The 26,483-nt window shown below is 50.4% G+C and overlaps 1 protein-coding gene across 4 annotated transcripts in view; it reads left to right on the forward strand.

The window, feature by feature from the left end:
* The first annotated feature begins 1,868 nt into the window (after window positions 1–1,868).
* The window catches only part of CIITA (class II major histocompatibility complex transactivator), a 56,143-nt gene continuing 31,528 nt past the window's right edge, over window positions 1,869–26,483 (forward strand). For 2 of the 4 annotated variants that reach the window (XM_065920291.1, XM_065920292.1), the window contains exon 1: window positions 1,869–1,974. Coding sequence is in view for 1 of the 4 variants with exons in the window: in XM_065920293.1 (XP_065776365.1) it covers window positions 12,386–12,437 (52 nt within the window). In the remaining 3 variants the exon portion in view is untranslated. Of the gene's footprint in view, window positions 1,975–12,322; window positions 12,438–14,076; window positions 14,120–26,483 lie in introns of those variants that run through there. The other 2 variants (XM_065920293.1, XM_065920294.1) reach the window with 2 other exon arrangements.

The following is a 26,483-nucleotide window of genomic DNA, read 5'->3' on the forward strand; positions in this document are numbered from 1 at the left end:
ATGAGCTGGGAATTCACCAGTGATATTCTTGTCTTCCACATATTGACTCCTGTCCAGGGTCTGCCTGCTCTGAATGCTCCCTGGGGCCTTCAGGTAGTTGTTTTTTATACTTTCCTCTGCCTCCCACCATCAGAGTTTACAGTTGTCATTGTGCTAGTGTTGGTCAGATAGGAACTCTCACCCATACTGGAAGTGGAAATCCCTATTTGTCTCATTGAAATGAACAATGCAAATGGTCCCATCTGAGAGATGGTAAAATGAGGCCAGGAAAGGAAACAAGGTCACAGTGTGTTTCTAGAAGAGCAATCAGCTATGATATAAAAAAGCGGGGGTTGAGGTTTTTCAGGGTAGAATCCTACAATAGACTGGCTTGTATGCAAAGCTTGTTTTCCTTGTTATTAATTGGGGATAATATTAGTAAATAGTCAATTTTCATGAAGTGCTCATTAGGATCAGCACTAAGCCCCTTATACATACTATTTCTTTTAATCCTTAAGAAAACTTGATGAGATTGAATTACTTTTACTGGGAGATTTTTCAGAGGAAGGGACTGAGGTTTAACGAGGCTGAGCCCAAGGTGACACAATTGTTTACATGATTAATCAATAATCATAATGGCTCATATTTATTGAATTCAAATTTATTGTATTATCAAGTTGTGGATGATGTGCTAGGTACTCTCTAGGCGTTATCTCACTTATTCCTCCCTACAACTCTAAGATGTAAATACTATTATTATCACTCCATGTTTTTGTAACAGGGAAGAGTAGATTTTGACTCTTCCATGCAAGATCTCTTTAGCTGGTTTTGTTATCATAATGACACATAATGGCCTGCTTCAGAGAATCCTGCCCCTCTGCCTGTTAAACTAAAATGCCTTTGTTCAGAATCCTGTCCACCTGTAGATGGTAGGAAGGAAAAAATTAACACATCTTCCTGCCTGAGGCTTGCCCTTCTGGGAGATTCTTATAAGATTAAATGGCCTCTTTACTTTGTTTCCTCACCTCCCTGCCATCTCTGAAACATAAAACTCCTTGGCATCCAGACCCGGACAAGATGGTTATTTTGAGTCGTTAGTCTGCCATCTTCTCCGTCAGGCTTTTGGAATATTTAAAGCCTTATTTATTCCTTGCCTCAATACCTCGCCTCTTGGATTCACTGGCCTGTCCTGCCATGAGCAGAGTGAGCTTGGACTTGGTATCATTTTCAGATGGAGAAATGGCGGCAAGGAGAGGCTAAGTAACTTGCAAATACCAAGTAATTGGGGATTTGAACCCAGCAGACTGGCTCCAAACCCAACTGCTTAATTGCTATGCCCCAGTGCCTTCTTGTTATGATGCAACATCCGAGAAAGCCTATCACCTTATAGGTCCTCAAAGAGGCAAGACTTGTTCCTCTTAGTAAATACTGGATTGGGTCTAAAGGAATCCACAAAGCCGTGAGCTTTTTTGGCATACACACACACATGGTATGCACATAGCTGTGGGTCTAAATCAAGACCAGAACCCACTTTCATCAATTCATCAGGCAACCCCAGCCTAACGTGCAAATGAGGAAATCCTCCTTAGCAGGAATAAGCTGCAGAGGTTCCCCCATCCTGATTTTCACTTCACGTTTTGGATGCTACAGGCTGGGTGAGCAGAGATACCAGGCGCTGGCCCAGGGGAGCTGCCCTGCATCTGAGCGCTACCATGAATCACTTCCAGACCATCCTGACTCAGGTCCGGATGTTGCTCTCTAGCCATCGGCCGAGCCAAGTGCAGGCGCTTCTGGACAACCTGCTGGCAGAAGAGCTCCTCTCCAGGGAGTACCACTATGCCCTGCTCCATGAGTCTGATGGTGAGGCTCTGGCCAGGAAGATCTCCTTGACCCTGCTGGAGAAAGGAGACCCAGACTTGGCCCTCTTGGGGTGGCTCTGGAGCGGGCTGCAGGCCCCCACAGTCGAGAGGGACCCCAGCTACAAGGACCCTGGGGGTAAGTTGCCATCCATCCCTTTTTTCTCATGAAGCCATGCCTGGCTGTCAGCAGCTCCGGGCTTTTCCTTCTAATCTCTGAAAGGGAGGTCCTCATGTTCGTCTCTGCCCCAAGCTGAGAAGGCAGAGTGGACAGGAATCAGGGTCTCTGGTTGAGCTGACAGGAGCAGCAAGTGCTTAGAGAGCTCAGGCTGGGATGCCGAGAGCATGGGCAGAACAGTGTGCTTCCCACTCTGCTTAAAAGTAAACCGTCCCGGAGGCACGCAGTCAAACGCCCACTGGGTGCGCTCTCGGAGCTGCCTGGGTACCTTAGGCACGTGCAAGGCACTGGTGAAGGGCACAGATGGACAAAGCAGCCACTGCCTGCAAGTGGGCAAGACGGATGCCGGCACAATCAAGGTGTCTCAAAGCTGAAGACATAGGTTGCCACAGAGAGGAAGGGCTGAAGAGCTGGAGAGCAGAGATCACTGTGTGTGCACATGTGTGTGTGAGCATGTGTGTGAGCACGGGTGCAGGTTTGTGTGGGCGTGTGTGTGTGATGTGCATGCACGTGACTGTGTGTGCATCTGGGTCATGGAGAGAGAGGGAAGCTGAAAGACAGGGAGGGAGAGAAAGGGAAGGAGGGACAGGAGAGAAAGAGAGGGAAGTAGACAGAAGGATGGAAGAAGGGAGGAAGGATGGGAGGAAAGAAGAGAGAGATGGAGGAAGAAAGAGAAAGAGAGAGGGAGAGAGAGAGGAGAGGAACCAGGTTGGAGGGAGAGAGTGTCTTGTTTTTAAAGGGTACTGCTGACTCCTGATGCATCTTAAAGCGGGAAAAAAAGCCTACGCCATACCATTTCCACTCGCATCCTTAGCTCCTCAAACATTTCTGGTCTTCCTTCCCACTTGCAAGAAGTTTCTCACTTTGTTGCCAAACAACAGTCTTCTTAATTTTTAGTTTTGGACTTGCCACGCAACTCGCGGGATCTTAGTTCCCCCAATCTGGTGTGTTAAAACCAGGCCGCCCCCGCCCCCCGACCAGGCCGTGGAAGCGTGGAGTCCTAACCACTGGACCACCAGGGAATTCCCACTAAACATTCTTCCTAGAGACACTTACTTTTCAGCCTCCTTTACATAAACCTGTGCTTTCCCAGTTTTATGAGTTGGTATCATACATTCTCGTCCTTGGTCCTTTTAAGGCTTTGGAGTAACTTGAAACTTGATATAATCATAATTCACATTCACTGAGTATTTAGTTGCTTGCCAGGCACACCTAAGCCAGCGGGTTTTCTCACATCCACCCTAACCCTTTAATGATCTACAACCTTATATTACACAGGGAGAAAAGACAGAGATTGCCCAGAGGTGACCAACTCCGGTCCCCAAACAGGAAGTGTTGAGGATGGATTTGAAAGCAGACACACTTTTGGCTCAGTCTGGTCTTAAGGGCTAAACAGCCTCTTGAGGATTTTGCCATGGGCTCCAGGGCAGTGTAGGCATTTCTCTAACTCTTCTGTCAAGATACATGTTTACAAGGGGTGGGCTGTCTTCCTGGGTGAATTTTCACCCCGATCATCTCTGTCTGTTCCTCGGACACATAATTTACTCTCCCCCTCCTAAAAGACCCCAGGGGAGCTGGGACATCTCTGTCACCTGAATAACCTCCCTGATTTCTTAATGGGAGTGCAAGCCACCTATGGGGTCATTTTTAAAACTTTTTTATTTTATATTAGAGTATAGTTGCTTTACAATATTGTGTTAGCTTCAGGCATACAGCAAAGTGACTTGGGGATACATACACATGTAAGGGGATGACAGAGGATGAGATGGCTGGATGGCATCACCAACTTGATGGACATAGGTCTGGGTAGACTCTGGGAGTTTGTGATGGACAGGGAGGCCTGGCTTGCTGCAATTCACGGGGTTGCAAAGAGTCGGACACAACTGAGCGACTGAACTGAACTGAACTGAATTCTTTCTTCAGATTTCTTTCCCACTTAAGTTGTTACATAATATTGGGCAGAGTTCCCTGTGGCATACAGTAGGTCCTTGTAGGTTGTTCTTCTTGTTGTTGCTAAATCATGTCTGACTCTTTGCATCCCCTTGAACTGCAGCACACCAAGCTCCTCTGTCCTCCACTATCTCCTGGAATCTGTGCAAATCCTTGTCCATTGAGTCAGTGATGCTGTCTAACGGTTATCTCATCCTCTGCCGCCCTCTTCTTTTGCTTCAATCTTTCCCAGCATCAGGGTCTTTTCCAAAGAGTCGGCTCTTTGCATCAGGGTGCCAAAGTATTGGAGCTTCAGCTTCAGCAGCGTCCTTCCAAGGAATATTCAGGGTTGATTTCCTTGTCCATTATCTATTTTAAATACAGCAGCATGTACATTTCACTCCTAAAGATGCTACCAGAAAACTACTAGAGCTCATCAATGAATTTGGCAAAGTTGCAGGTTACAGAATTAACACACAGAAACCTGTTGCATTTGTCTACAATGAAAGATCAGAAAGAGAAATGAAAGGAACAGTCCTATTTGCCATCACATGAAAATGAATAAAATACCCGGGAATAAACCTGTGGAAGGAGGCAAAAGACCTGTACTTTGAAAACTGTAAGATGCAGATGAAAGAAACTGAACAGAACACACATAGGCTATGCAGTCTTGATGTAGGTGCAGATGCCAACTTCTGTGGACATCAAGGCCTTCCTCTCTCCTTGACACACCCCCTGCAAATGGCAGCTTCCTCCACTCCGCTGGCTGCCCACACCTCTGCCCCTCCCTCTCGCTTCGAGGGCTGGTTCCTGTTATTAAACTCCGTTTCCTCCCAGGGGGTGTAATATATTTATTTCTGATGCCGTGTGACTCTAGAAAGGGAACTGAGCTCCGTGCGGTCTTCAGGAGGCTGGGAGACAAGGAAGGATAAATTGCTTCCTTACAGTTTTTGCTCCCCCGCCATCCTCTTCCAGGCCAGCTCCTCCCAGGCCTGTGAGACTCCAGCTCTAAGGACTATGGGCAGGGATGCAGCTAGGGGGCACAGGGAGGGAGCAGTCTTCGGACGGGGACAAGGAGAACAGGGGGAGGAGAAGTGTATGGTTTGTATAAATAAAGGGCACTGACTTTGAGTTTCAACGGGGCTTCAGAAAAGGAAATCAGAGTGTGAAGTTTTTGTAACTCTCTCTACAACCCTATCGTGATCTTCAGCCTCTGCTGCTCTGTACTGGCTTCCCGTGTCACTCAGAGGAAAGCTAAATCCGGTCGATTCCCATGAGGCCCTTCAAGATCTGGCTTCATCCCTGCTTTGATCCCACCCTATACTCCTGCCGTCTTATCTTCTCCAGCCATGCTGGTATCCTTGGGGTCCCTGAAACAGGACAGGCACACTCCCTGCCACAGGACCTCTGCACATGCTGTTGCTTCCATCTGAACACTCTTTTCTCCAGATATCCTCTGGACCAGCCTCCTTGAATCCTTTAGCTCTTTGCTCAAATGTCACCTTCTCAGGGAGGCCTACCCTGATCATCCTATTTAAATTTGCAACTCCCCCTCCACACTCTGAGTACCACTCCCCACACTGACATGTTTACCTTCGATACACTTTACTTTTGCTTTATGTTTGTTGTTTGATTATTTATTTAGTCAAGCTGCACAGCTCGTGGGATTTTAGTTCTCCCACCAGGGACTGAACCCGGGCCCTTGGCAATGTGAGCACAGAGTCCTAACCATTGGACCCCCAGGGAGGTTTCTTTGTTTGCTGCCTATTGTCTGACTCTCTCACTGGAAAATAAGCACCCTGTGGGGAGGGATCTATGCTTTTATCACAGATGTATCCCAAATACTTAATATAATGCCTGGATAGGTGTGCAATATGTGTCTGTTGAATATTAGACTACTGGATGGTAGGTAGATGGATGGGTGGGTGGGTGGGTAGATGAAAGGTTGAAGGGTAGGTGCGTAGGTGGATGGGTGATGAGTGGTGGGTGGGTAGGTGGTTGGGTGATGGGTGGGTGGGGGCATAGGTGAATGGTTGATAGGTAGGTAGGTGGATGGGATGGATGGATGGATGGATGGATGGGGGGCTGGGTAGGGAAGTGGATAGGTGGATAGGTGATGGGAGGGTAGGTGGGTAGGTGGCTGGGTGATGAGTGGATGGGGGCATAGGTGAATTGTTGATGGGTAGGTGGTTAGGTGGATGGATGGATGGTGGGTGGGTGTGTAGGTGGGAAGGATAGGTAAATGGTTGATGGGTAGGTGCATAGGTGGATGGGTGATGAGTGGTGGGTGGGTAGGTGGTTGGGTGATGAGTGGATGGGGGCATAGGTGAATTGTTGATGGGTAGGTGGTTAGGTGGATGGATGGATGGTGGGTGGGTGTGTAGGTGGGAAGGATAGGTAAATGGTTGATGGGTAGGTGCATAGGTGGATGGGTGATGAGTGGGTGGGTAAGTAGGTGGCTGGGTGACGGGTGGATGGGGAGATGGATGAGTGTGTGGATGGCTCGTGTTTACCATTACTCTCATTCTACAGATGAGTATGCTGAGGCACAGGGAGGTGAGTGGTTGCCTCGATCATGGCCTGGGGAGAGGTGGCTATTAGATCTCACGGGCCCAGATCACTCGTTGCATTTTCTGGTTGGCTGCCTCTTTTGAATAACCCAAAGGGATACGGTAAGTCTACCCGAAGCAGGCTGACCATCTTCAAACTGAAACCAGCCTGATGATTCAGAAGTCACCTTTGGATATGATTGATAATGCTTCAGCTGCAATTGCACAGGAAGCCCATCTTTGGGGGTTGACTCTGCTGCACAGAACAGCATATGTCATCCAGCCCCTGGCAAGCTCGGAGGAGTCCCAAGAGTCTGGACAGAACTCAGCTGCCTGACTGGGGACAGTGAGTGACAAGCCCTGGAGGACAGTCAGAGGCCAGAGAAGAGAGAGGCAGCGAGGCAGTGATGGAAGGAGAACTAGGCTGGAAGCCGAACAGCTCTAGGTCTGCGGCCATGCCCTGCTGCTTACAAATTGTGTAACCTCGGCCACATGTCTGAACCACTCTGACCATCAGTTTTTTCATCACTAAAATGGGAGTGATGATATAAACCTCCCAGGGTCATAGCAAGGGTTCAATGAGATGGTAGCTGAGAAACCATCTCAGGAAGTGCTTGGCATCAGACAGATAACCCTAGGAATGTCAGACACACACATATTGTGCTGCTTAGTCACTCACGAATGCATGCTTAGTCGCTTCAGTTGTGTCGGACTCTTTGAGACCCCATGGACCCACACGAGCCCGCCAGGCTCCTCTATACTAGAGGAACTGTCCCAGGCAAGAATACTGGAGTGGGTTGCCATTTCCTTCTGCAGGGGATCTTCCTGACCCAGGGATTGAACCTGCGTCTCTTACATCTCCTGCATTGGACGGGGGGAGGATAAACCAGGGAGTTGAGTCTGCAGTCTCACTGGGGACTCCATATCGCATCTAGACACCTACTCCAGTGCTGAGCATGTGGCCGCTATGTGCATCTGAGAGTTAATGTGACTCCCATCCTCAAGCTGGCACTTCGGTTAAGCACATAGGCTGTGGCCTCAGACAGCCTCAGTGCCAGCTGTAACTCCCTGATTCCAAGGGCTAGGATGCCGATCCCTTCCTGGGATCCTTCGGTTTCCCCATCTGTAAAATGGAGGTGATACTAGCATCCAGAGTTGCTATTCCGAGAATTCAATGACATCATCCAAAACACACGCATTCCTGCCAGGAGGAAAACTCCTTCTGACTCGTCAGCCTCCAGGGTGGCATTCAGGGCAACCACAGACTCAAAGTGAATGGAAGGATGACCGGTGGCAAGGTCAGACCCAGCCGGCCTCAGGTTTGTGGAGGGAGGCGCAGCGGTGCTCCTGGGGCAAGCCTTCTCAGAGGCTGTGGGACACCCCTGCCGTGGCTTTACATATTACTGTTTCCTTTGGCTTTCCTTCACTGTTTTGTCACTCTGTGTTTTCACAATGTGGTAGTTTTGCCCGTGAGAACCCTGATCTAGGAAACACAGAAAAAAGACTCCTTCTTGGATGTTGCCTGATTTATTAGAAAGGGAAGGACATACCCCAGACTGCTAAGTTCTTCCTGCCACTTCCTTCCCCATCTGGTCCTTAGGATGAGAGTCGCCCAAGCCAAGACCCAGAGAGGGGGAAGGCTGCACGCTCCCTTCTTTCTCCCCCTCTTCCCTCCCCAACCTCGTTCCTCCTCTGATCCCTGAGAAGCGAGTCTTCTCTGACACCTGGAAGGAGATGTGTTGGCAAGGACCACTTGCTTTTCACCTTGAGTGGTTTCCCAGCCAGCCAGACTTACTTCACCTTCACCCACATGAGCCGCAGAAGTAGAAACACCTGCAACCGGAAGTTGGCAAGTCCCCATGGGTTTTCCCGGGGTTGACCAGGGGCCTGTTCTATACTCGGCTCGGCTCCCAGTCTGGCGCCTGACTCAGCCAGCGACGGTTTCTGTTCTTTGTTGTTACCTTGAGCAGCTCACCTGTGTCCTTACTTTACCATTATTGGTCTCTCCAGCCGCCTTTTCTCAAACTTACCTGGTCTACCCAACCGCCTACTGTGCGGGCTCAGTCGCTTCAGTCGTGTCTGACTCTTTGTGACCCCATGGACTGTAGCCCACCAAACTCCTCTGTCCATGGGATTCTCCAGGCAAGAATACTGGAGTGGGTTGCCATGCCCTCCTCCCAGGAGTCTTCCTGATCCAGGGACCAAACCTTTATGTCCTACATCTCCTGCACATTGGCAGGTGGGTTCCTTACCACTAGCGCTACCCGGGAAGCTCCAACGATACTAATATTTACTAATCATTTCATCAACTTACAACTACTATCTAATTCTATCGACTTATCAATATTTCATTTCTCTGACTGCCCATATATTTATGTATCAGCTTATTCACCCACCTTCATACCAACTAATGCACTTATTTACCCACGAACAGGTCTATGTTCTCAGGTACCTTCTGACCTGCCTAATTTGCCTTGATGTTGTTCAGTCGCTAAGTTGTGTCCAACTCTTTGTGACCCATGAACTGCAGCACACCAGGCTTCTCTGTGCTTCACTACCTCCCCGAGTTTGCTCAAACTCATGTCCATCGAGTCGGTGATGCCATCCAACCATCTCATCTTCTGTCATCCCCTTCTCCTGCCTTCAGTCTTTCCCAGCATCAGGGTCTTTTCTAATGAGTTGGTTCTTTGTATCAGGTGGCCAAAGGATTGGAGCTTCAGCTTCAACATCAGTCCTTCCAATGAATATTGAGTTGATTTCCTTTAGGATTGACTGGTTTGATCTCCTAATTTGCCTACATATTAGCTTTTTTCCCCTCTCTACTCCCCCACGTCTTGTCTGATCTCTCTTCCTTGCTTTCTCACATCCTTACTTTGCTCTCCCTTAAGCATTTATTTAGCATCTGCTAGAAATGAGGCAGGTCACCAACAAGGGTAAGAAAAGATACAACCTAGTACAGAAGGACTCTCCATCCATTTAGAGGTTGTCTGCCTTAATCAAATTCAAACGCCAACCATTCACTCAACCAGTCTTGGCACCCTGTGTCATTTCAATAAGAAAGTCAGACACATTAAGACAGATATTAAGGACTTTATGACCTCGTCAGAGGCAGCAGGGGGCCATACTCATGGAATAGGAAGTTCATGATGTATTGCCAAATCCATGACTGCAAGTTTGCTAAAAAGAGGAAAGCAGAAGGTTGTTGTTAGCTGGAAGGGTGATGACGGTGGGCCTTGAAGGATGACTTAAATGCAGTCCAACAGGAGGAGGCAGGAGAGTGGTCCTAAGAGGGGTGGGGTGGGGGACGCTGCTTGAGCAGAGATAAGCAGGTAGGGCTGAGCAAGGTCTGTTTGGAGAGGTTGCCGCAGGGGATGGCAAGCTCGCTGGGGTGCTAATCCTACCTGCAAGGTAAGTCCCCTCATCTCTCCTCTGTGCTTGGCTGGGGACCCCAGACTGGTGGTACCTTAAATGATGCTTCTGCCTGTAGCTTTGTCATGCGGATTCTGACTTGAGACAAAGAAATTCAGGTGCCCAGGGCAGGTACTGAGAGGGCTCCCCCAGTCAGGAGGGAATTGGTTTCATCCTGGGCTCAAGAGAATGAATGGTCACTGCCTCTGGGGGAGTTTTGAAGAGGAACTTCAGCAGGCATGCTGGATGCTCTAATAGGGAGAGACCCTGGCGCCGGCTTAACCCTTTGGCCCCCTCCTAGGCCTGTCCACTCAGGCCTGGAGGCTTGTCACTTCACCTCAGCGCCCCATCTCCTCGTCTCCACTGCCTCTGCTAGAATTTGGATGCCCCTGGACACCTGGTGAGGCTCCACGGTGCTCCTCCATACTCGAGGCCCTCCTGGTACCAGTTGATGGCATCTGCCATCAGTCAAAATGCAGGCTGGCACGTGTCATCCACCACAGGCTCAGAAACCTGTGTGGACACAGGCGTGATCAGAGTCGGGTCTTACAGAGGATGGGTCTGGGGTGGGGGCGGGCGAAGGAGGATACAGAGAGACCAGGTAGCAGGTAGTCCAGGTGGGAAATGACAGCATCCATACAGGCGCACCCCAGGCCTGGGGCACTCTCATTCCAAGCTTGGCTCAGCCACGAAGCTGGTTCCGAGCTGTCGTGGCCGCGGCCGTCAGAGCTGGCTCCCTCTGAGGACAGAGGTGTCCTTGTGGAATGGCCAGGTGTGCCAAGTCATAGGAAGTTGAGACTTCTTGGGATTTCTAATACTCATCGTGTCTGTTTTATTAGCCTAACAGAACAAGACTGTTTCACATTGAGTCTCAGCAGTCTCACGTGTCTGCCTACTTCCCCTCCTGGGACTTCTGAAAGCAGAAACTGCCTTGAAAATAATAACCATACAAATATAGGCATCATTGCCCTCGCTTCACACACGGAGAAACCGAGGCCCACACGACGGAAGTGAGGGGTCCGAGGTGACCCATCTGCTAGTAACCGTGGGGGCTGGACCACAGGGTTGCAAATTCCCAATTCAGAGTTCTTTCCACAAAAATGCTTGAGGCACTGAAGTCACTGTTTCCAAAACGTCATTCATTTCGGTACCAACCTCATGATTGTTCTGTGCCCTCCACGCTACTGCTGGGCTTCCCAGGTGGTGCTACTGGTGAAGAACCCACCTGCCAATATGCAGGAGACATAAGCGATGCAGGTTTGACCCCTGGGTCGGGAAGATCCCCTGGAGGAGGGCATGGCAACACACTCCAGTATTCTTGCCTGGAGAATCCCATAGACAGAGGAACCTGGTGGGCTACAGTCCATGGGGTCACACAGAGTCGGACATGACTGAAGTGACTTAGCACACACGCACACTACTATTAGCTCGACAGGTTTGGGTTTTTTGGTTTTTTCCAAACTACTCACATTTTTCATTCAATTTTATTTCCCAAGGAAAGTTTATATCCAACATAAATAAAAATGAATGCCACACACAGAAGGTAACTATGAAACAGGAGGGCAGAGTATTGTCATTGCATTCTGGCCAGACCCTACTGTCTACTGACAGCTTGCAGCTGGGGGCTGCTCTCTGTAAGATGGGTTGATGACGCATTAGAAGAGGCATTAAAAGTTCATTAGCCCCCAAACTGAGACTTTCTTCTGGAGGCTTCCAGAAGCCTGGGCAGAACCTTGAAAAGACACTAACTTTCTCCTGTGATAGTCGCTCTGCTGCATATATCTGGTACCCCAAACTATGTGCATCTAAATATATCATATTTGGGGTAACACTTTCTAATAAGTAATTTATATTTTGATCCAATGTCTTGGAATAAGAATGATGAGTGGATGATTCTTTTTCTGGGGAAATTCAGGGCAGTTTGGTGTGTGGGTGGGGTGGGGAATGGCAATGGAATCCAGGGAGCCTGCAGAACTCAGCAGAGGCTTTCAGCTTGTCTTGAGGCATCTGTGAGGCTCTGGCCCTAGTCCCACCCTACAGAAGATGGCATATATTGGCAACTGGCACCAGCGTGGTTCCACTGTGATCAACACCGTTTCAGAATGACAGTGTGTTGAAGACCCTCCAACAGTCAACTCACTATCTTTCCCGGTCATCACCCCATTTGGTCCACAACAGGGAACCGAAATTAACATCAGGCAAAGGGAGTGTTTAAGGGAGCGTGGGTAAATTAGAGCATGCCTAGTGAGAGAAATCTGGCAGCTCAGATCACCTGGTAAGGCGAGAATTTTCTGCTGGTCCCTTACTTGCTTCTTTTGCATGTTTGCTTAGTCTTGGCGGGCTCCTAACCTGGTGTAGGGAGACTGGCCAGAGATGAGGCTGCCTGCTCCTGAGTTGGGCACCTGAAGACATCGCTGGGCAGGCTGTGGGCACCAGGAGGGGCTGCCATAGTCCGGAAGTTGCTGCCTCCCTGCGTTTCCCACACCATGCGTTGCCTGGCTCCACGCCCTGCCGGGTCCTACCTGCCAGAGCCCCAAGGTAAAAAGGCGGGTGGGGGATGTTGGGGCTGAGAATGCTTCTTAATTTAGAGTGATGTCCCGCCATCCCAAATAAACGGAGACACGGCTCTGAACTGGGGGGTGAGGATGGCGGGAGGGGGGTCTTTGGCCTGCTGGCGCTTTTGGAAGAAGTGAGGTGGTTTGCCACTTCCTTCCACTGAGGGACGTGCAGTTTCACTCAGGTGTCTGGAATGTAAGAGGACTTGATCAGCCTGAAGGGTACTAGAGGGCTGACTTCCAGGGGGCGTGTCGTCAGCTCTCAGTGCTGGTGGCTGGGCTCTGCCAACCGCAAGGTCCTCTCTCTGCCAGGTAAACACTGAGGCGTGCCCTTGAACGGTGGAACCCCTGCCAGACCCACCCCATCCCCAGGACGCAGGGACACCAAAGCCAGCGTCAGCCCATTAGTCTAGACGTTGAGCCTGGTGGGCAGTATCCAGGTACCTGGACCAATGCTACCCACTCTCTCATTTCCAGCTGGCGCTTTGTGGAATAGTGGGGGACAGGGGACAGATGCTGTGAGATAACAGAGCACAGACATCTGGTATCAGCTCTGAAAGTAGCCCTCAGGTTTGAACCCCAGCTGCACTGCCTGGCTGGCTGTCAAGTGACACAGGGTCCCCAGACTATACTGAGTCTGAGCTGTTTCCTGAGCTGTTAAATGGGATTGGGGGAAACTTTTATTCCAAGACCAAGGTGAGCGATCCAAGGTTCTAGCAAGCGCCCGGTGCATTTTAAGATCTGAAGATCCACACAGGAACCCAATAGTATTGGTGTTGCCTTTGTTGTGTGGTTGAGAGTGTGAGACACCTTTGGTCACATGCTGAAATAAACGCTCGGCTTCCTCCAAACTTGCAGGCTGATGACGTTTGCCGGCTCTGAAGGTAGCAGCGGGAGCTTGGGCAGGGGAAGTTTTCTAAGGAGAGAGAGAGGTCAGAAGTCACCTTGAAGGCTCCCTCCTCAATTCCAGATGAGGAAATCCAAGCCTGGGAACTGAAGTGACCTCTCCAAGGCCTCAGGGTGGATGGAGCAGGGGTGCAGGATCTGTGGAAGAAGAAGGGAGGGAAGAAAACTGTCAGGAGGTGTGTGGCAGTGGGGGTCAGGGAGGGGGGAGAATCAAGGTTGCCCGGGGTGAATTTCCCTGATGAATTTCCTCTGTCTTCCAGGGCAGCCGGCTTCACTCTCGGGAGTGAGTGGCTGGGCTAGCAAGTCCTGGGTGCCGTGCAGGGATGGCTTGTCAGTTTCAAGGTGGAACTGAAGTAGAGAGAAATGGAGGGCCAGCTTCCTCCTAACCAGGGCTTGTGTTTCAAATGACTAAGGGCAGGCTACCTCGCCAAAGCAAGCACTGGCTATTTTTAGGGGCTGATTGGAGCTCTGGTGGGTGGCTGGACTAGGTGCTTCTGAGAAAGCACGTGGTTGGTGCAGCAAGGGGCGACTTGGGTGTCTGCTTACTCCCCAGCTTCGGTGGCTCAAGCCCCGTGGTGCAGAGGGAAAGTGAAAGAGAAAAAAGGCAGCCACAGGGGGCGGGGGGCGGGGGGGGGTGGCACGAAGGGGTGGAGGGGAGGTGGCCCAGCACTGCCCATCCCCGCCCTTGCTCAACTCCAGAGCTGGCAGGAGGGAGAAGCAGAAGGCAGCGCGTGCAGAAGTTCTGGGGAACAGCGGCAGGTAACCCAAGGCCCCTCTGCGGCCCCCGAGGTGGGGCTGGGAATAGAGTTCAGAGACTGGTAGCTATTTGCCCGAGGTCACACAGCAAGGCTGGAAGCCGGGGGACGGTAAATGTGCAGAGTGCACACCCAGAAAACCCCTCCTCTCCGGCATCCCTGGAAGGATTCTACGCAGGAAATGGGAGTGGAGACCCTGGAGCTGGGCTGGTTTGCCCAGCGCACCGGGGCCGAGGAACCGCGGCAGGAAGAGCCGGCGGGAAGGGGAGCGTCTGCAGAGACGCGGGGACGTAGAAGAGGCGCTCAGAGCAGGCTAGCGCGCGGCCAGACGCTGGGTAGCCACACTGGCTGAGCGTCCTGGAATCCGAAGATGCGCGCGGGGGCACGGGAGGGAATCACAGGCTTCCCCTACACCCGGAGACCTAGGACCCGGGTTGCACTTGTTTGAGCCTCAGTTTCCCTCTTGGGTCACGTTCCTGCTCTGACTCTGGAATCTGGGTCCCCAGCCCTCTTAGTGGGGTCCCCAGTGCTAGAGGGGCGGGGGTCTATGAGGAGACCTTTAACCAGCGGATTGGAGGGATCCTCACTTCTCTTTTAGCATCTTCGGGGGCAGGGGCATTCCCGGACTGTGCTTGACTGTTGGCATCTCTATGGCAAGTTGGAGTCCTAAGCCACGTCCTTTAAGGAGAGAAACTAAGGGTCCCCAGGAGACGGGTTGGGGTGGGGCTCCCCAGGGTCCAGAACATCAGAATTGGAGCCACCACGCCTAGCTCTGTCTGGGACCCTTAATGCCCGCGGTTTTCCCTTGAGTCCCGCAGCCTCTCTCTCCACCCTAGGTGACACATGGGAGGCGACAGAAGTGCCCCACCTCCCGCTGCAGCCGGGTGTTCCTAAATCTGGCAAGACGTCTTACACTGATAGGCCTCCCCGCTCTCCCCTCCCCGCTCCCCCCAAAGAAATGCCATTCCCAGCCAGTCAGAAGGCTAAAGAAATTAGTGCTTCTTGCTTGAGGGCCGGTGGAGATGAAGGAGGAGATGATACCCCAGCAAACCACTTTCTAAATCCCAGTCTGCCTTAGGCAAGGACCTGGTCTCCAAGGTGCCAGAATATGGAGGGAAGGGTCCTAAAGACAACTGAGCCAGAGGCTCAGAGGCTTCCCACACGTGGGAATCACCCGCGGGAGGAGGGCGGAGGGGGTGGGGGCGGCTGTTTAGAGGGCGGGGTCCCAGGCCACGCCCCCAGAGCCCATTGGCTGGGTCTGCCCTGGGGCTCCCAATAGCAGGTTGACCGGCTATGGGTGGGGGTGGGGATGTGTGTGCGCGCGCGCGTGTGTGTGTGTGTGTGTGTGTGTGTGTGTGTGTGTAATGTGTGGTGTGTGTTTTTCCTATCTCAGGGGGGGTGGGGATGTGTGCGTGTGTGTGTGTGTGTGTGTGTGTGTGTGTGTGTGTGTGTGTGTGTAATGTGTGGTGTGTGTTTTTCCTATCTCAGGGGCCCAGTGGTCATACATACGTTGAAAGGCACTGATGTGGTCCAACGGCTGTACCTTCTCCATGTTACAAACCTCTAGGGACTTCCCTAGGAGTTTTGTCAAAGACCCCGTGGCCAGGTTGTTAGCAGACTCAGAATTTGAATCCAGGTCCCCTGAGAGCCCATCCAGTACCTGGGCAAAGGCATGAGCCTCCACAAATGCAGGGCGGGGCCTGGATAGTCAGAGGGAGGCTTGTTGATACAGCAAAGTCTGATGGCAGGGACCTGACATCTAGTACCTTGTGAAGAGTAGAATCAGAAAGTTAGCACAGGTGCCCTGCTCCAAGGCCAGGGGTCAGTCTTGGGCGATCGGGGGAGGGGGGGTGGCCTGAGGAAGAGGGTGAAGCTCACAGACTTGGGTTTCAGACTTGGCATCAGTCTCCCTGGGTAAGTGACTTCCCCTTCCAAGAAGCATCTACAAGATGGATAAGATATGAGTGCTTTCCTGATGATTTCCTGCCTTGCACAAGACCACTTTGAATACACACGTGCCAGGTGTAACCCTCACAGATTCTAGCTGGATTGTATAGAGAGATCTGAGAGGTCATCATGGGCTCGTGCCCCCCCGTGTCCCCACAGGCTTTGACACATATGTGGTCCGTTGTTGTTTAGTCACTGAGTCGTGTCTGACTCTGTGTGACCCCATGGACTGTAGCCCACCAGGCTCCTCTGTCCATGGGATTTCGCAGTCAAGAATACTGGAGTGGGTTGTCATTTCCTTCTCCAGGGGATCTTCCCAGCTTAGGGATCAAACCTGCGTCTCCTGTATTGGCAGGCAGATTCTTTACCGCTGAACCACCAGGGAATCAGCAGGTGATCCGTGGGCCAAAGACAGTTCTCAAGAGAGATCTTGACTGACACTGGTTCTCATAGGAAAGACATCGGTGCTTTTCCGTTTCTCTTTTAATCCTCCTGTTTTGTGAGTAGGCACGTTGCTGTGCTGGGCTTAGTTGTTCAGTCATGTCTGACTCTTTGTGACCCCATGGACTGTAGCCCGCCAGGCTCCTCTGTCCATGGGGATTCTCCAGGCAAGAATATTGGAGTGGGTTGCCATGTTACCCTCCAGGGGATCTTCCCAACCCAGGGATCGAACCCAGGTCTCCCGCATTGCAGGTTGATTCTTTACTGTCTGAGTCACCAGGAAAGCCTGAGTAAGTATGTTAGCAGAGTCTAACACTAATGTTTCTTTTTAACAAAGTGGAAGGGCAGCTGACATTAATTTGATAGTGTTTTGTTTTCAGTGGCAAAGTGAGATAGTGGTTTTGCTTTTTCTTTTTGTTTTTCATGCAAGGTAGCGATAGAAAGTTTTCTTCTTTTTTAAACATAAAATTTACCAAGAAAATAATTTTGAAGTGTACAATTCAATGGCATAAAGTACGTTCATAATGTTGTACCACCATCACCACCACCCATTTCCCAAACTTTTTCACGGTCCAAATTGAAACTCTGTCCCGTTAAGCACTAACTCCCCATTCTCCCCTTTCCCCCAGCCCCTGGTAACCACCCTTCTGTTTTTTTTTTTTTTTTTAATATTTATTTATTTGTCTGTGTCGAGCCTTAGTTGTGGCATGCAGGGGATGCAGAATATGGAGTCTCCAGCTGTGGCATACAGGCTCCAAAGCACTTGGACTCCATAGTTGCTGCCCACAGGTTTACTTTCTTTGTAGCATGTCAGATCTTAGTTCCTCAACCAGGGATTAAACCTGTATCCCCTGCCTTGCAATGTGGATTCTTAACCACTGGACCACTAGGCAAGTCCCCACTGTTCTAATTTTTGTTTCTATGAATTCAACTACTCCAGGTGCCTCATATAAGTGGAATTATATTAATACAATATTTGTTCTTTTATATCTGGCTTTTTTCACTTAGCATAACATCTTGAAGTTTCAACCCTGTTGTAGAATGTGTCAGAACTTCATTCCTTGTTCTGGCTGCATACTATTCCAGTGTATGGCCATTTTCCTTATCCATTCATCTGTCAATGGACTCCTGAGTTGTTCCCATCTTTTGTCTTTTGTGAATAGTGCGGTTGTAAACTTTTGCATGCGCCTAGCCGTTTGCATTGCTACTTTCAATTCCAGAAAATTTTCCTTTAAAATAAATGTTTGGGATTTTTTAATGTTGATTTAAGGAAAATGCTTAGGTAAATTATACAACAGGTGGTATGCAGATATGACCAAAAATTGTAAAGGAGGCAGGTGAATGCTTGACGTTTGGGAGACTTTGGGTTAGTAGAAAGACCTAGTAACTCTTGTAACAACCTCGGCTGGGAGAGGGGTGGGGTACTAGGTTAAGGGGCTGTGCTGAGGGAATTTGGAAGGAAATATGTAGGAATTGGGGACCAATCTGACTCCATGGTTTCCAGCTGAGAAGAAGTAGAAAGGTTATAGAAATGCAGAGTCTGGAAGTTTCTCATGGAGGAAGGAAAAGCCATAGAGCCATGCAAACTGAAAGTCAAGTGTAAACTTACCAGTGTAAACTTCTCAGCAAGTGTAAACTCAGGCTGCCTTGGAAATAAAGCCTATCTTAGTTTTCAGTCACCACAAGGCAACAGTGTGTGTCTTGGGAGAAGGGGTGCCCAAGGGCGGTGCTCTTTAAAAATATAGATTTCTGGACCCCATCCCAGATTCCGTGGATGAGATATGGGCTGCTGTGTGTTTAGCACCCGCTTCAGGCGATTTCGATTCACAGCCCAGCTTGCTAGCTGTCGCCAGAGACTGGCAGCCAGGGTTGGTGAGTAATGTATTTCTCTTGGAGTCTCCAACACCCAGCAAAGCGTCTGCTGCTGGCTTAGGTGCCATGTTGGGCTTCCCAGGTGCAACTAGTGGTAAAGAACCCACCTGCCAGTGCAGGAGATGTAAGAGGCGCGGGTTTGATCTCTGGGTCAGGAAGATCCCCTGGAGGAGTGCATAGCAACCCACTCTAGTAATCTGGCCTGGAGAGAGGAGACTGGTGGGGCTACAGTCCACAGGGTCTCAAATTGTCAGATGCAACTGAAGCAACTTAGCACACACACGTAGGTCAAGTTGGGGGTTAGGACTGGAGTTGGGAGCCTGGCTTTGTTCACTGCAACCACGGGCTATTTGTTCCCCTCCCCGCCCCAGCACCCGGCTCAGATTTTCTTCCAGGAAAAGCTTGTTGGACTCCTTTCCGGGTCACTGACTGTAGCTGGGAAGGTTGGGGCTTGCAGAGGAAAGGCCACGCGGAGGTGGGGGAGACTGGTGTTCTGGACAAGCATGGAGTCCCCCTCCTCCCCTGGCTGTAGCTCTCAAGCTTTCTCCTCCTTCCCCCTTTCCCTCCCCCTGCCCCCGGCCTCTCGACCTCAATAACTGTGCCATTTACAGCCGTGCACATCAGCTGAGCTTGTCTTGTTCAGAGTTCCAAGATTTTCCAAGTTGTGATGAAGTGGATGTCCTCCAGGGTGTCTAAAAAAGATAGGTGGCTTGCTCAAGGGTTCAGAGGTAGTCTCTGTGGAGTCTTCTGGGAGATTTCCAAGCCCTACGTGGGGAAAAGCAGAACCAAGTTGTCTCAGGGGGGTGAGACATGAGTTCGATCCCAGGGTGGGGAAGATCCGCTGGAGGAGGGCATGGCAACCTACTCCAGCATTCTTGCCTGGAGAATCCCATGGACAGAGGAGCCTGGCAGGCTACAGTCCATGGGGTTGCCAAGAGTCAGACACGCCTGAAGCGACTGAGCACACATACACATTTTAGCATGATGTTCTTATTTAATAGGCGAGGCCACTGGGGACCAGAGAGGGAAACGGGCTTGCCTAGGGTCACAGAATCTGTCAGATGCAGAGCAGGGCCCAGATCTCAGTCTCATGACTCCCTGTGTGGATCCTGTCTCTCTAGTCTGTGGTCAGCGTGGCAGTCTCCATGGCTGTGCCAGCCCACTTCCTCTGCACTCCCTACAACTGCTGAGAAGTGCTGTGGCCAGGAGCGGGGCCAATCTTACTTCCACTTCCTGCATTCCTGCTCCAAGACCCCTGTATCCTGGCACAGGCTGGTCTCGGCGCAGAGAGGCTGGGGGGACTGTGGTGGAGCCACCAAGACCCTTGAGGGTGAGGTGGGTTCAGTGGAGAATAGTCTTGATGCCCTGTGTCCCCCAGACAGCTTATTTCCTAATCCCTTTTCAGTTGGACCTGGCACGAGAGCTGGGGGAACACACCCGACACCCAGACAGCACAACCCCCATGCTTCCTGCTCCTTCCTTTATGGACTTGGCCAGCTTGGGCACTCAGGGCCAGTCCCCTCCAAGCCTATCTGTTGGAAGACACCCTTCTGTGCATCCCGGTCCCACTATGGGGCAGGACAGAATCCAGTCCTGCCTCTCCCAGTCACCTATCCATCCCAAGCCATCATCTTTCCAGCAGATCAGAGAGAGAAGTGAACTTAGAAGGCCTCCAAGCCAACTCAAATGCCTGAGGGGTCATCAGTGTGCCAAATAGGACCCAGCAGAATGCAATGGGAAGTAATGGGGACTTTGGCAACAATTAATTGTGTACTCTCTATGGAGACATTGCGATGGTGATTAAGACACACACATACATACACACATTCCTGGTGGCTCAGTGGTAAAGAATTTGCCTGCCAAGCTGGAGACATGGGTTCCACCCCTGGTCCGGAAAGATCCCTGGAGCAAGAAATGGTTACCTACTCCAGTATTCTTGCCTGGAGAATCCCATGGACAGAGGTGATTGGTGGGCTACAGTCGATGGGGTCACAAAGAGGTGGACATGGCTTAGTGACTGAACAGTAACAACAACAATACACACACACACACAAATTGTCTTAGGAAACAAAACACCTAGGTCTATAGGCCTAGCTCACCCTTCATTAAGGAAAAAAAAATTATTTATTTGGCTGTTCCAGGTCTTGGTTACAGCATGTGGGATCTTCAACCTTTGTTACAGCATGCAGGCTCTTTCAGATGCAGCTTGTGGGATCTAGTTCCCTGACCAGGGATCGAACCCAGGCCCCCTGCATTGGCAGCATGGAGTCTTAGCCACTGGACCACCAGGAAAATCCCTCACCCTTCATTTTGATTCCATACTCCAAGCCAAACCCCCTTTGGCACAGAGAAGCCTGCAGTTTCAGTCAGGCACAAAATCCAACCAGTTGCAGTATTTCCAGACCTGTCCTTGTCTGGCCTGCTGGCTCCTATGACATGCTCACACAACGTGCACACCACAGACACTCACCCCTTCCAATCTCCCTGCCTGCAGGAGAAATGACAAGAACCCTCAGCCGCCTTCCAGCCCCATTATCGCGAAGAACTACCATGTACCTGAGTTTCTGCTCTGTCTCTTGTGACCTCATCAAGCCCCTCTGGGAAGTGAAAGTCTTGACACCAGCAGTTTCTAGAAGTTCTTTCTGTCTCATTTTCCTGGGTCGCCCATGCTGGACCAGCATCGAGGGCCAGAGGGCTGGGGCTTCCTCCTCTACCGACAGTGCCCACTTTTCCCTGTCCATATCCAAGTCCTTCACTTTCTCATCTCCTCTTCCAGGACTGGGGGCTCCTGGGCCCCCATCCACCCATCCCTGGCAGTCTACAGGGTGGCAAGAGGGCGGTTTTCTTCCTTTATTTGAGCATCTGGGTGTCAGGCCCTGTTTGGTGAGCCACAGACATCCCCTCCCCCCCCCCCCCCAGGTAGCTTCCGTCATCTTTGGTTTTGTTTTGTTTCTCTTAAGCTTCAGGAGCCTTTTCCAATCTTGAGTTAACTACACACCTCACTTTGCAGTACAGTCTGATCTTTGGTCTACGTGAGGCATCTCTCTTATTTAATTTCCCCTTTCCCCGTTACTCTTTCCTCTTTCTGGGCACCCACTCTAATGCACTCTAGGTGTATCCTTTTGTTGGCATGTGTTCTAAAATACGTGTTGCTTTCTTTTTCTTTCTGCACCTGTATGTCACTCTGTACATCTAGAACAGGGTTATCTGAGCTACTCTGCTTCATACGTTTCCACTCTGTACTGTGTTATTAAGATCCGCCTCCATGTGCATTTGGACTGTGGCTTCTAATCACAGCATCATCCCCTGCAGATTGCAGCAGCTGCTTGGTACCATCCTTCCCCTAGCAGCGGACATTCAGGTGGCCTCCAACTCCTGGTCACCGCAAACAGTACCGGCAGTGGGCAACTTCCGATGGGTGTCCTCATGGAGCTGTGCGGGCTTTTCTTTGCTATATATCCAAGAATTGAATCACTGAATTGTAGGATCTCTGCATCCTTAGGTATTCTAAAGAGTTCCAGGTTGTTCTGCAGGTGCCCCTGCAAACATCCACTCCCACCAACCCCTTGGCATCGTCCAGTTTTCTAGTTTTGCCACTTGTACGGTGGCAAGTGACACCTTGCAGCTTCATATTGGAGCTTACATCTTAGTAGTACTTCTTGGATATGTCATTTTAGGCAAGTTATAGCAGCCTAATGAGGGCTTCCCTGGTGGCTCAGCGGTAAAGAATTTGCCTGTAATGCAGGAGCCACAGGAGACTTGGGTTCGATCCCTGGGTCGGGAAGATCACGTGGAGGAGGGCATGGCATCCCACTCCAGTGTTCTTGCCGGGAGACTGCCATGGACAGAGGAGCCTGGCGGGGCTACATCCACAGGGTTGCAGAGTCAGACACAACTGAAGCGACGGAGCACACATGCACGCACGCGTTGCAGTCTCACGAGGTCAACGCCGTGCGACCTAACGACAGTAGATTCCACAACTCAGAGAGACCGAGCAACTTATCTGAGGTCACCCAGTTAGTGTGGAACTGGAGTTTGAGCCCAGAGCTTGCACTCTTAACCACTGTACCATTAACCTCACATTTTGTCTCTTTTCTAAAATATCATCGAGGCCTATACTGCAAGCTTCTTGGCAGGGGTTGTGTTTTAAACCCCTCAGAGAACTGAGCCCAGTGACTTTCTTGTAGGAGATGCTCAGTAAATCATTGTTTTACAGATTAGGAGAGGAAAAAAGTGCAAGGTGTCTTGTTGAGTTTATCTGGGGGCCTGTAGGGTGCAAGAGGAAAAGAGGAACTTGTTTGATCCACTAAGATGCTGACTGGGAGCTGCTTGTGGTAGATAAGTAACCCTGGGCTCCTGGCTTCCTGCTGCCATGTGGCATCCGGAAGCAGTTTATCATGAAGTTGGGGGGCAGAGTGGTGTTAGGGGGCTTTGGGGGAAAGGCAGGGAGGAAAGCTGGTATGCAATGAGCAATCTATCACCCCTAAATGCCTCGTCTGAGTGGGCTTCTACACCCAGCTAGCGAAACTAAGGCTCAGATGGGTAGAGAAAGGAATTCAAGATCAAAGGCAGAATTGGAAGTCAAACCTGTGTCTCTAGACACACAGTTCAGAGATTTTCCACTTCTTCCTTGAGAGGATCTCACAGTCAACAAGTAGGGAAGTGTTTCTTCTCATGCTCTTTCATCACAGCGCAGAGCAGTGCTAAAAACTTCTGCCTCTCAGTGTCTCCTCAGATCCTCAAGGATATACCCCCCTCTCTGGGAAGAAAGCAACTGATAACTGAGCCTCACCTCATTGTCACCATCTGTGTAATGGGTACAGTGACACCAATCTCCCAGAGCTGCTGTGACCCTTGATACAAGATAATAAACAGAGCACATCTAGCACCACCCCTAGACAAAAAAGGACTCTCCCCAGCCAAGACAGAGCACAGAAGAACTGTAAAAACTGAATATCAACATCTGAGCTAGAACATTCTGGTAATGTTTAATTTCACTCCAGGGGAGAGGGAAATGAAGCTTTATTTCAGGAACCACTTGAGTGTGTATGTCCTTTCAAAACCTATGGTGTCATGTGAAGTGGAGATGGAAACAAACCCCCAAAGGGACTTTTGGTGGCAAAAGGATTAGGCACTTTTTCTCAAGTTGGATGTAGATGTTGGTGGCCCAAGGGGAAGGGCGGGTCCAAAGAGGACCTTCTAAAAATACTGCCCTTTAACCAAAAAGACACAGCTCACTCCTCGGCTGCGCCCCCAACAGCTTCTCAAAAGGAGAAATCGCCTTGCCACTCATGCTTCCATGCATCGCCAGGCGAAGGCACCTCCCCAGTGTGGCCAGGGGTAGGTTGCCGAGAGCCTGGAAGAAGCTGAGACTTGGGGCCAGGCAGCTGCTTCAGACCCCAGTTATTTTCTCTTCTCTTTGAGCCTGTTTCTTCATCTGAGGAGTGGGAAGACAAATGACTACTCTGTGAGTTCAGCTAAATAGGATAGTACCTATAAACGTGTGTTTTGATGCCCAGCACTCAGCGGCACAAATGGATTCTAGCTCTGCACCTTCTTTCCTGCTGATGGAGAGGGGTTGCTGTGTGTTGGGGCATGGGGGATAGGTGACCAAGAAGGGAGGTTCCTGCACTCACAGGGCCCCTCGCCTGGAGGTTCTGGCCTGAGGTGGGGGATCTGCAGGGGACTCTCTCCCTTGCAGTGGGGTGGTCAGGGCCCTCTGCCCCCAGCCCCCTCTGGAATTGCACAAGGAGGAAGGAGCCCAGTAAGGAGCCTCTGAAGCGCTTCCTAAGCATATAGAGACACAGGAAACATGGCTATGGGAACACCAGCAGGTCCCAGGCCAAGTCGATTTTGGCATGAATGGGAGGCAGTATGGTACTGTGGGGAGCTCTAAAGTGAAAGCCTGGATTCTCAGGCTCCCAGTAGATTGGGCTTCCTCTTACCATGGCCTCTGGTGGGCCTGGCATACCACGCAGAGCCCTTCCTGGCCTTTTGATGGTCCCACAAAGTAAGTATCATTATCCCAATCTAGTGATGGGAAAGCTGATACTCCTAAAGGTTAAGTCATTTGCCTAAGATCTCCTAGCCAGGATTCAAAGTCAAATTTTCCAACAAGATGACCTTGGACAGGCCATCTCAGCAAGGTGTTTGAGGATCCTTCTTCGTCAAGTGGGCATAATACTCCAGCTGCCTCCTCCCTAGGGCTCTTGGTGAACTCAGATTGGGGGCTGGAGGCAGACGTCTGTGTCAAGTTGCAAATCCTTGTCTATTCAAGAGGAAGTGTGTACAGTGTGGGCTTTGTCTTGGAGATGCAGGCAGGTGCTGACATGTATGTTTGGGATGTCTGACAGCAAACATTCCAGGTAGCACTGATGATTCTAGGGCTTACTTGCTCCTGTGGAGGCTGTGGGATCCCCTTATGCAAAAGAACAGGAATCTTGGCTTCACAATGTTGAAAAGTAGGAATGGAAGAGAAAAGATCTCCTTATCAATTTTGCAGAGGTTCAGTTCCGTTCAGTGCTCAGTCGTGTCCGACTCTTTGTGACCCCATGGACTGCAGCACGCCAGGCCTCCCTGTCCATCACCAACTCCAGGAGTTTACTCAAACTCATGTCCATTGAGTTGGTGGTGCCATCCAACCATCTCATCCTCTCTTGTCCCCTTCTCCTCCTGCCTTCAGTCTTTCCCAGCATCAGTGTGTTTTCCAAGGAGCCTGTTCTTCGCATCAGGTGGCCAAAGGATTGGAGTTTCAGCTTCAGCATCTGTCCTTCCAATGAATATTCAAGACCGATTTCCTTTAGGATGGACTGGTTGGATCTCCTTGCCGTTCAAGGGACTCTCAAGAGTCTTCTCCAACACCACAGTTCAAAAGCATCAATTCTTTGGTGCTCAACTTTCTTTCTTTATAGTCCAACTCTCACATCCATATATGACTACTGGAAATACCACAGCTTTGACTAGACGGACCTTTGTAGGCAAAGTAATGTCTCTGCTTTTTAGTGTGCTGTCTAGGTTGGTCATAACTTTTCTTCCAAGGAGCAAGCATCCTTTAATTTCATGGCAGCAGTTACCATCTGCAGTGATTCTTGCAGAGGTAAGAGGTGAATTAACAATAATCATCACCCATATTGTGCTGTGTGGCTATGCTTCCATTCCTTAAGCACTTACAAAGTGACAGTCATCTTCCTAAGGACCCTACATGAATTAATTCACCTAGTCCTTATGGACTACCACTTTACAGATGAGGAAACTGATGCAATTCCTTGGTGGTTGGATGGTTAGGACTCCATACTCACACTGCAGGGGGCCTGGATTTTATCCCTGGTCAGGGAACTGAGGGGCTTCCCAGGAGGCTCAGTGATAAAGAATACTCCTGCCAACGCAGGAGACTCTAGTTCAATCCCTGGGTCAGGAAGATACCTTGGAGGAGGAAATGGCACCCCATTCCAGTGTTCTTGCTTGAAAAAGGCCATGGACAGAGGAGCCTGGTGGGCTATAATCCACGGATCGTAGAGTTGGACACAACTGAGCGACTGAGCAGGCACATGCAGGAAACTAAGATACCACAAGCTGTGAACGTGGCCTAAAAATAAAGATGAGGAAACTGAGGCTCCAAGAGATCTAAAAAATGAACTTTCCAGGTTATGGTGAGTTTGTAGTTAAGAGTGATTTCAGAATCGGGCAGTTTGATTCCAAAGCTCAAAGGATTTGCCTTCTTTCTTGGCTGTCAGTGTATTTCCCTGGTATTGGACCACATTTGGTGTCCAGTGTTTGCAGCTGAGCTTGTCAATAAGCTAGGCTTCTTCAGACTCCTCCCCTCTGCATTTCCCTCCTTTGCCCTTCTGTGATAGGACCTGTTACCTATTCCTGAGCCTAGATAAATGGGGGTGCTTAGTTGACCCAATACATTTTGATTGGCAGGGAAGAGCATGGACTGGGAGTCTTATGCTGGGTGCAGGCCCCACCACCAGCAGACTCTAGGGCCTTGTGCAAGGCACAGCCCCTCTCAGGATTCCATCTTCTCCTCTCTGGGATGAAGGAGACTGAACCTGAAGGTCCCTGGCAGTCCTTGTGGGAGAATTCAGAATATGAGTGACTTGACTAGA

The sequence above is a fragment of the Muntiacus reevesi genome, chromosome 2 (assembly GCF_963930625.1).
Source record: "Muntiacus reevesi chromosome 2, mMunRee1.1, whole genome shotgun sequence".
In the NCBI taxonomy this organism is placed as follows: domain Eukaryota; kingdom Metazoa; phylum Chordata; class Mammalia; order Artiodactyla; family Cervidae; genus Muntiacus; species Muntiacus reevesi.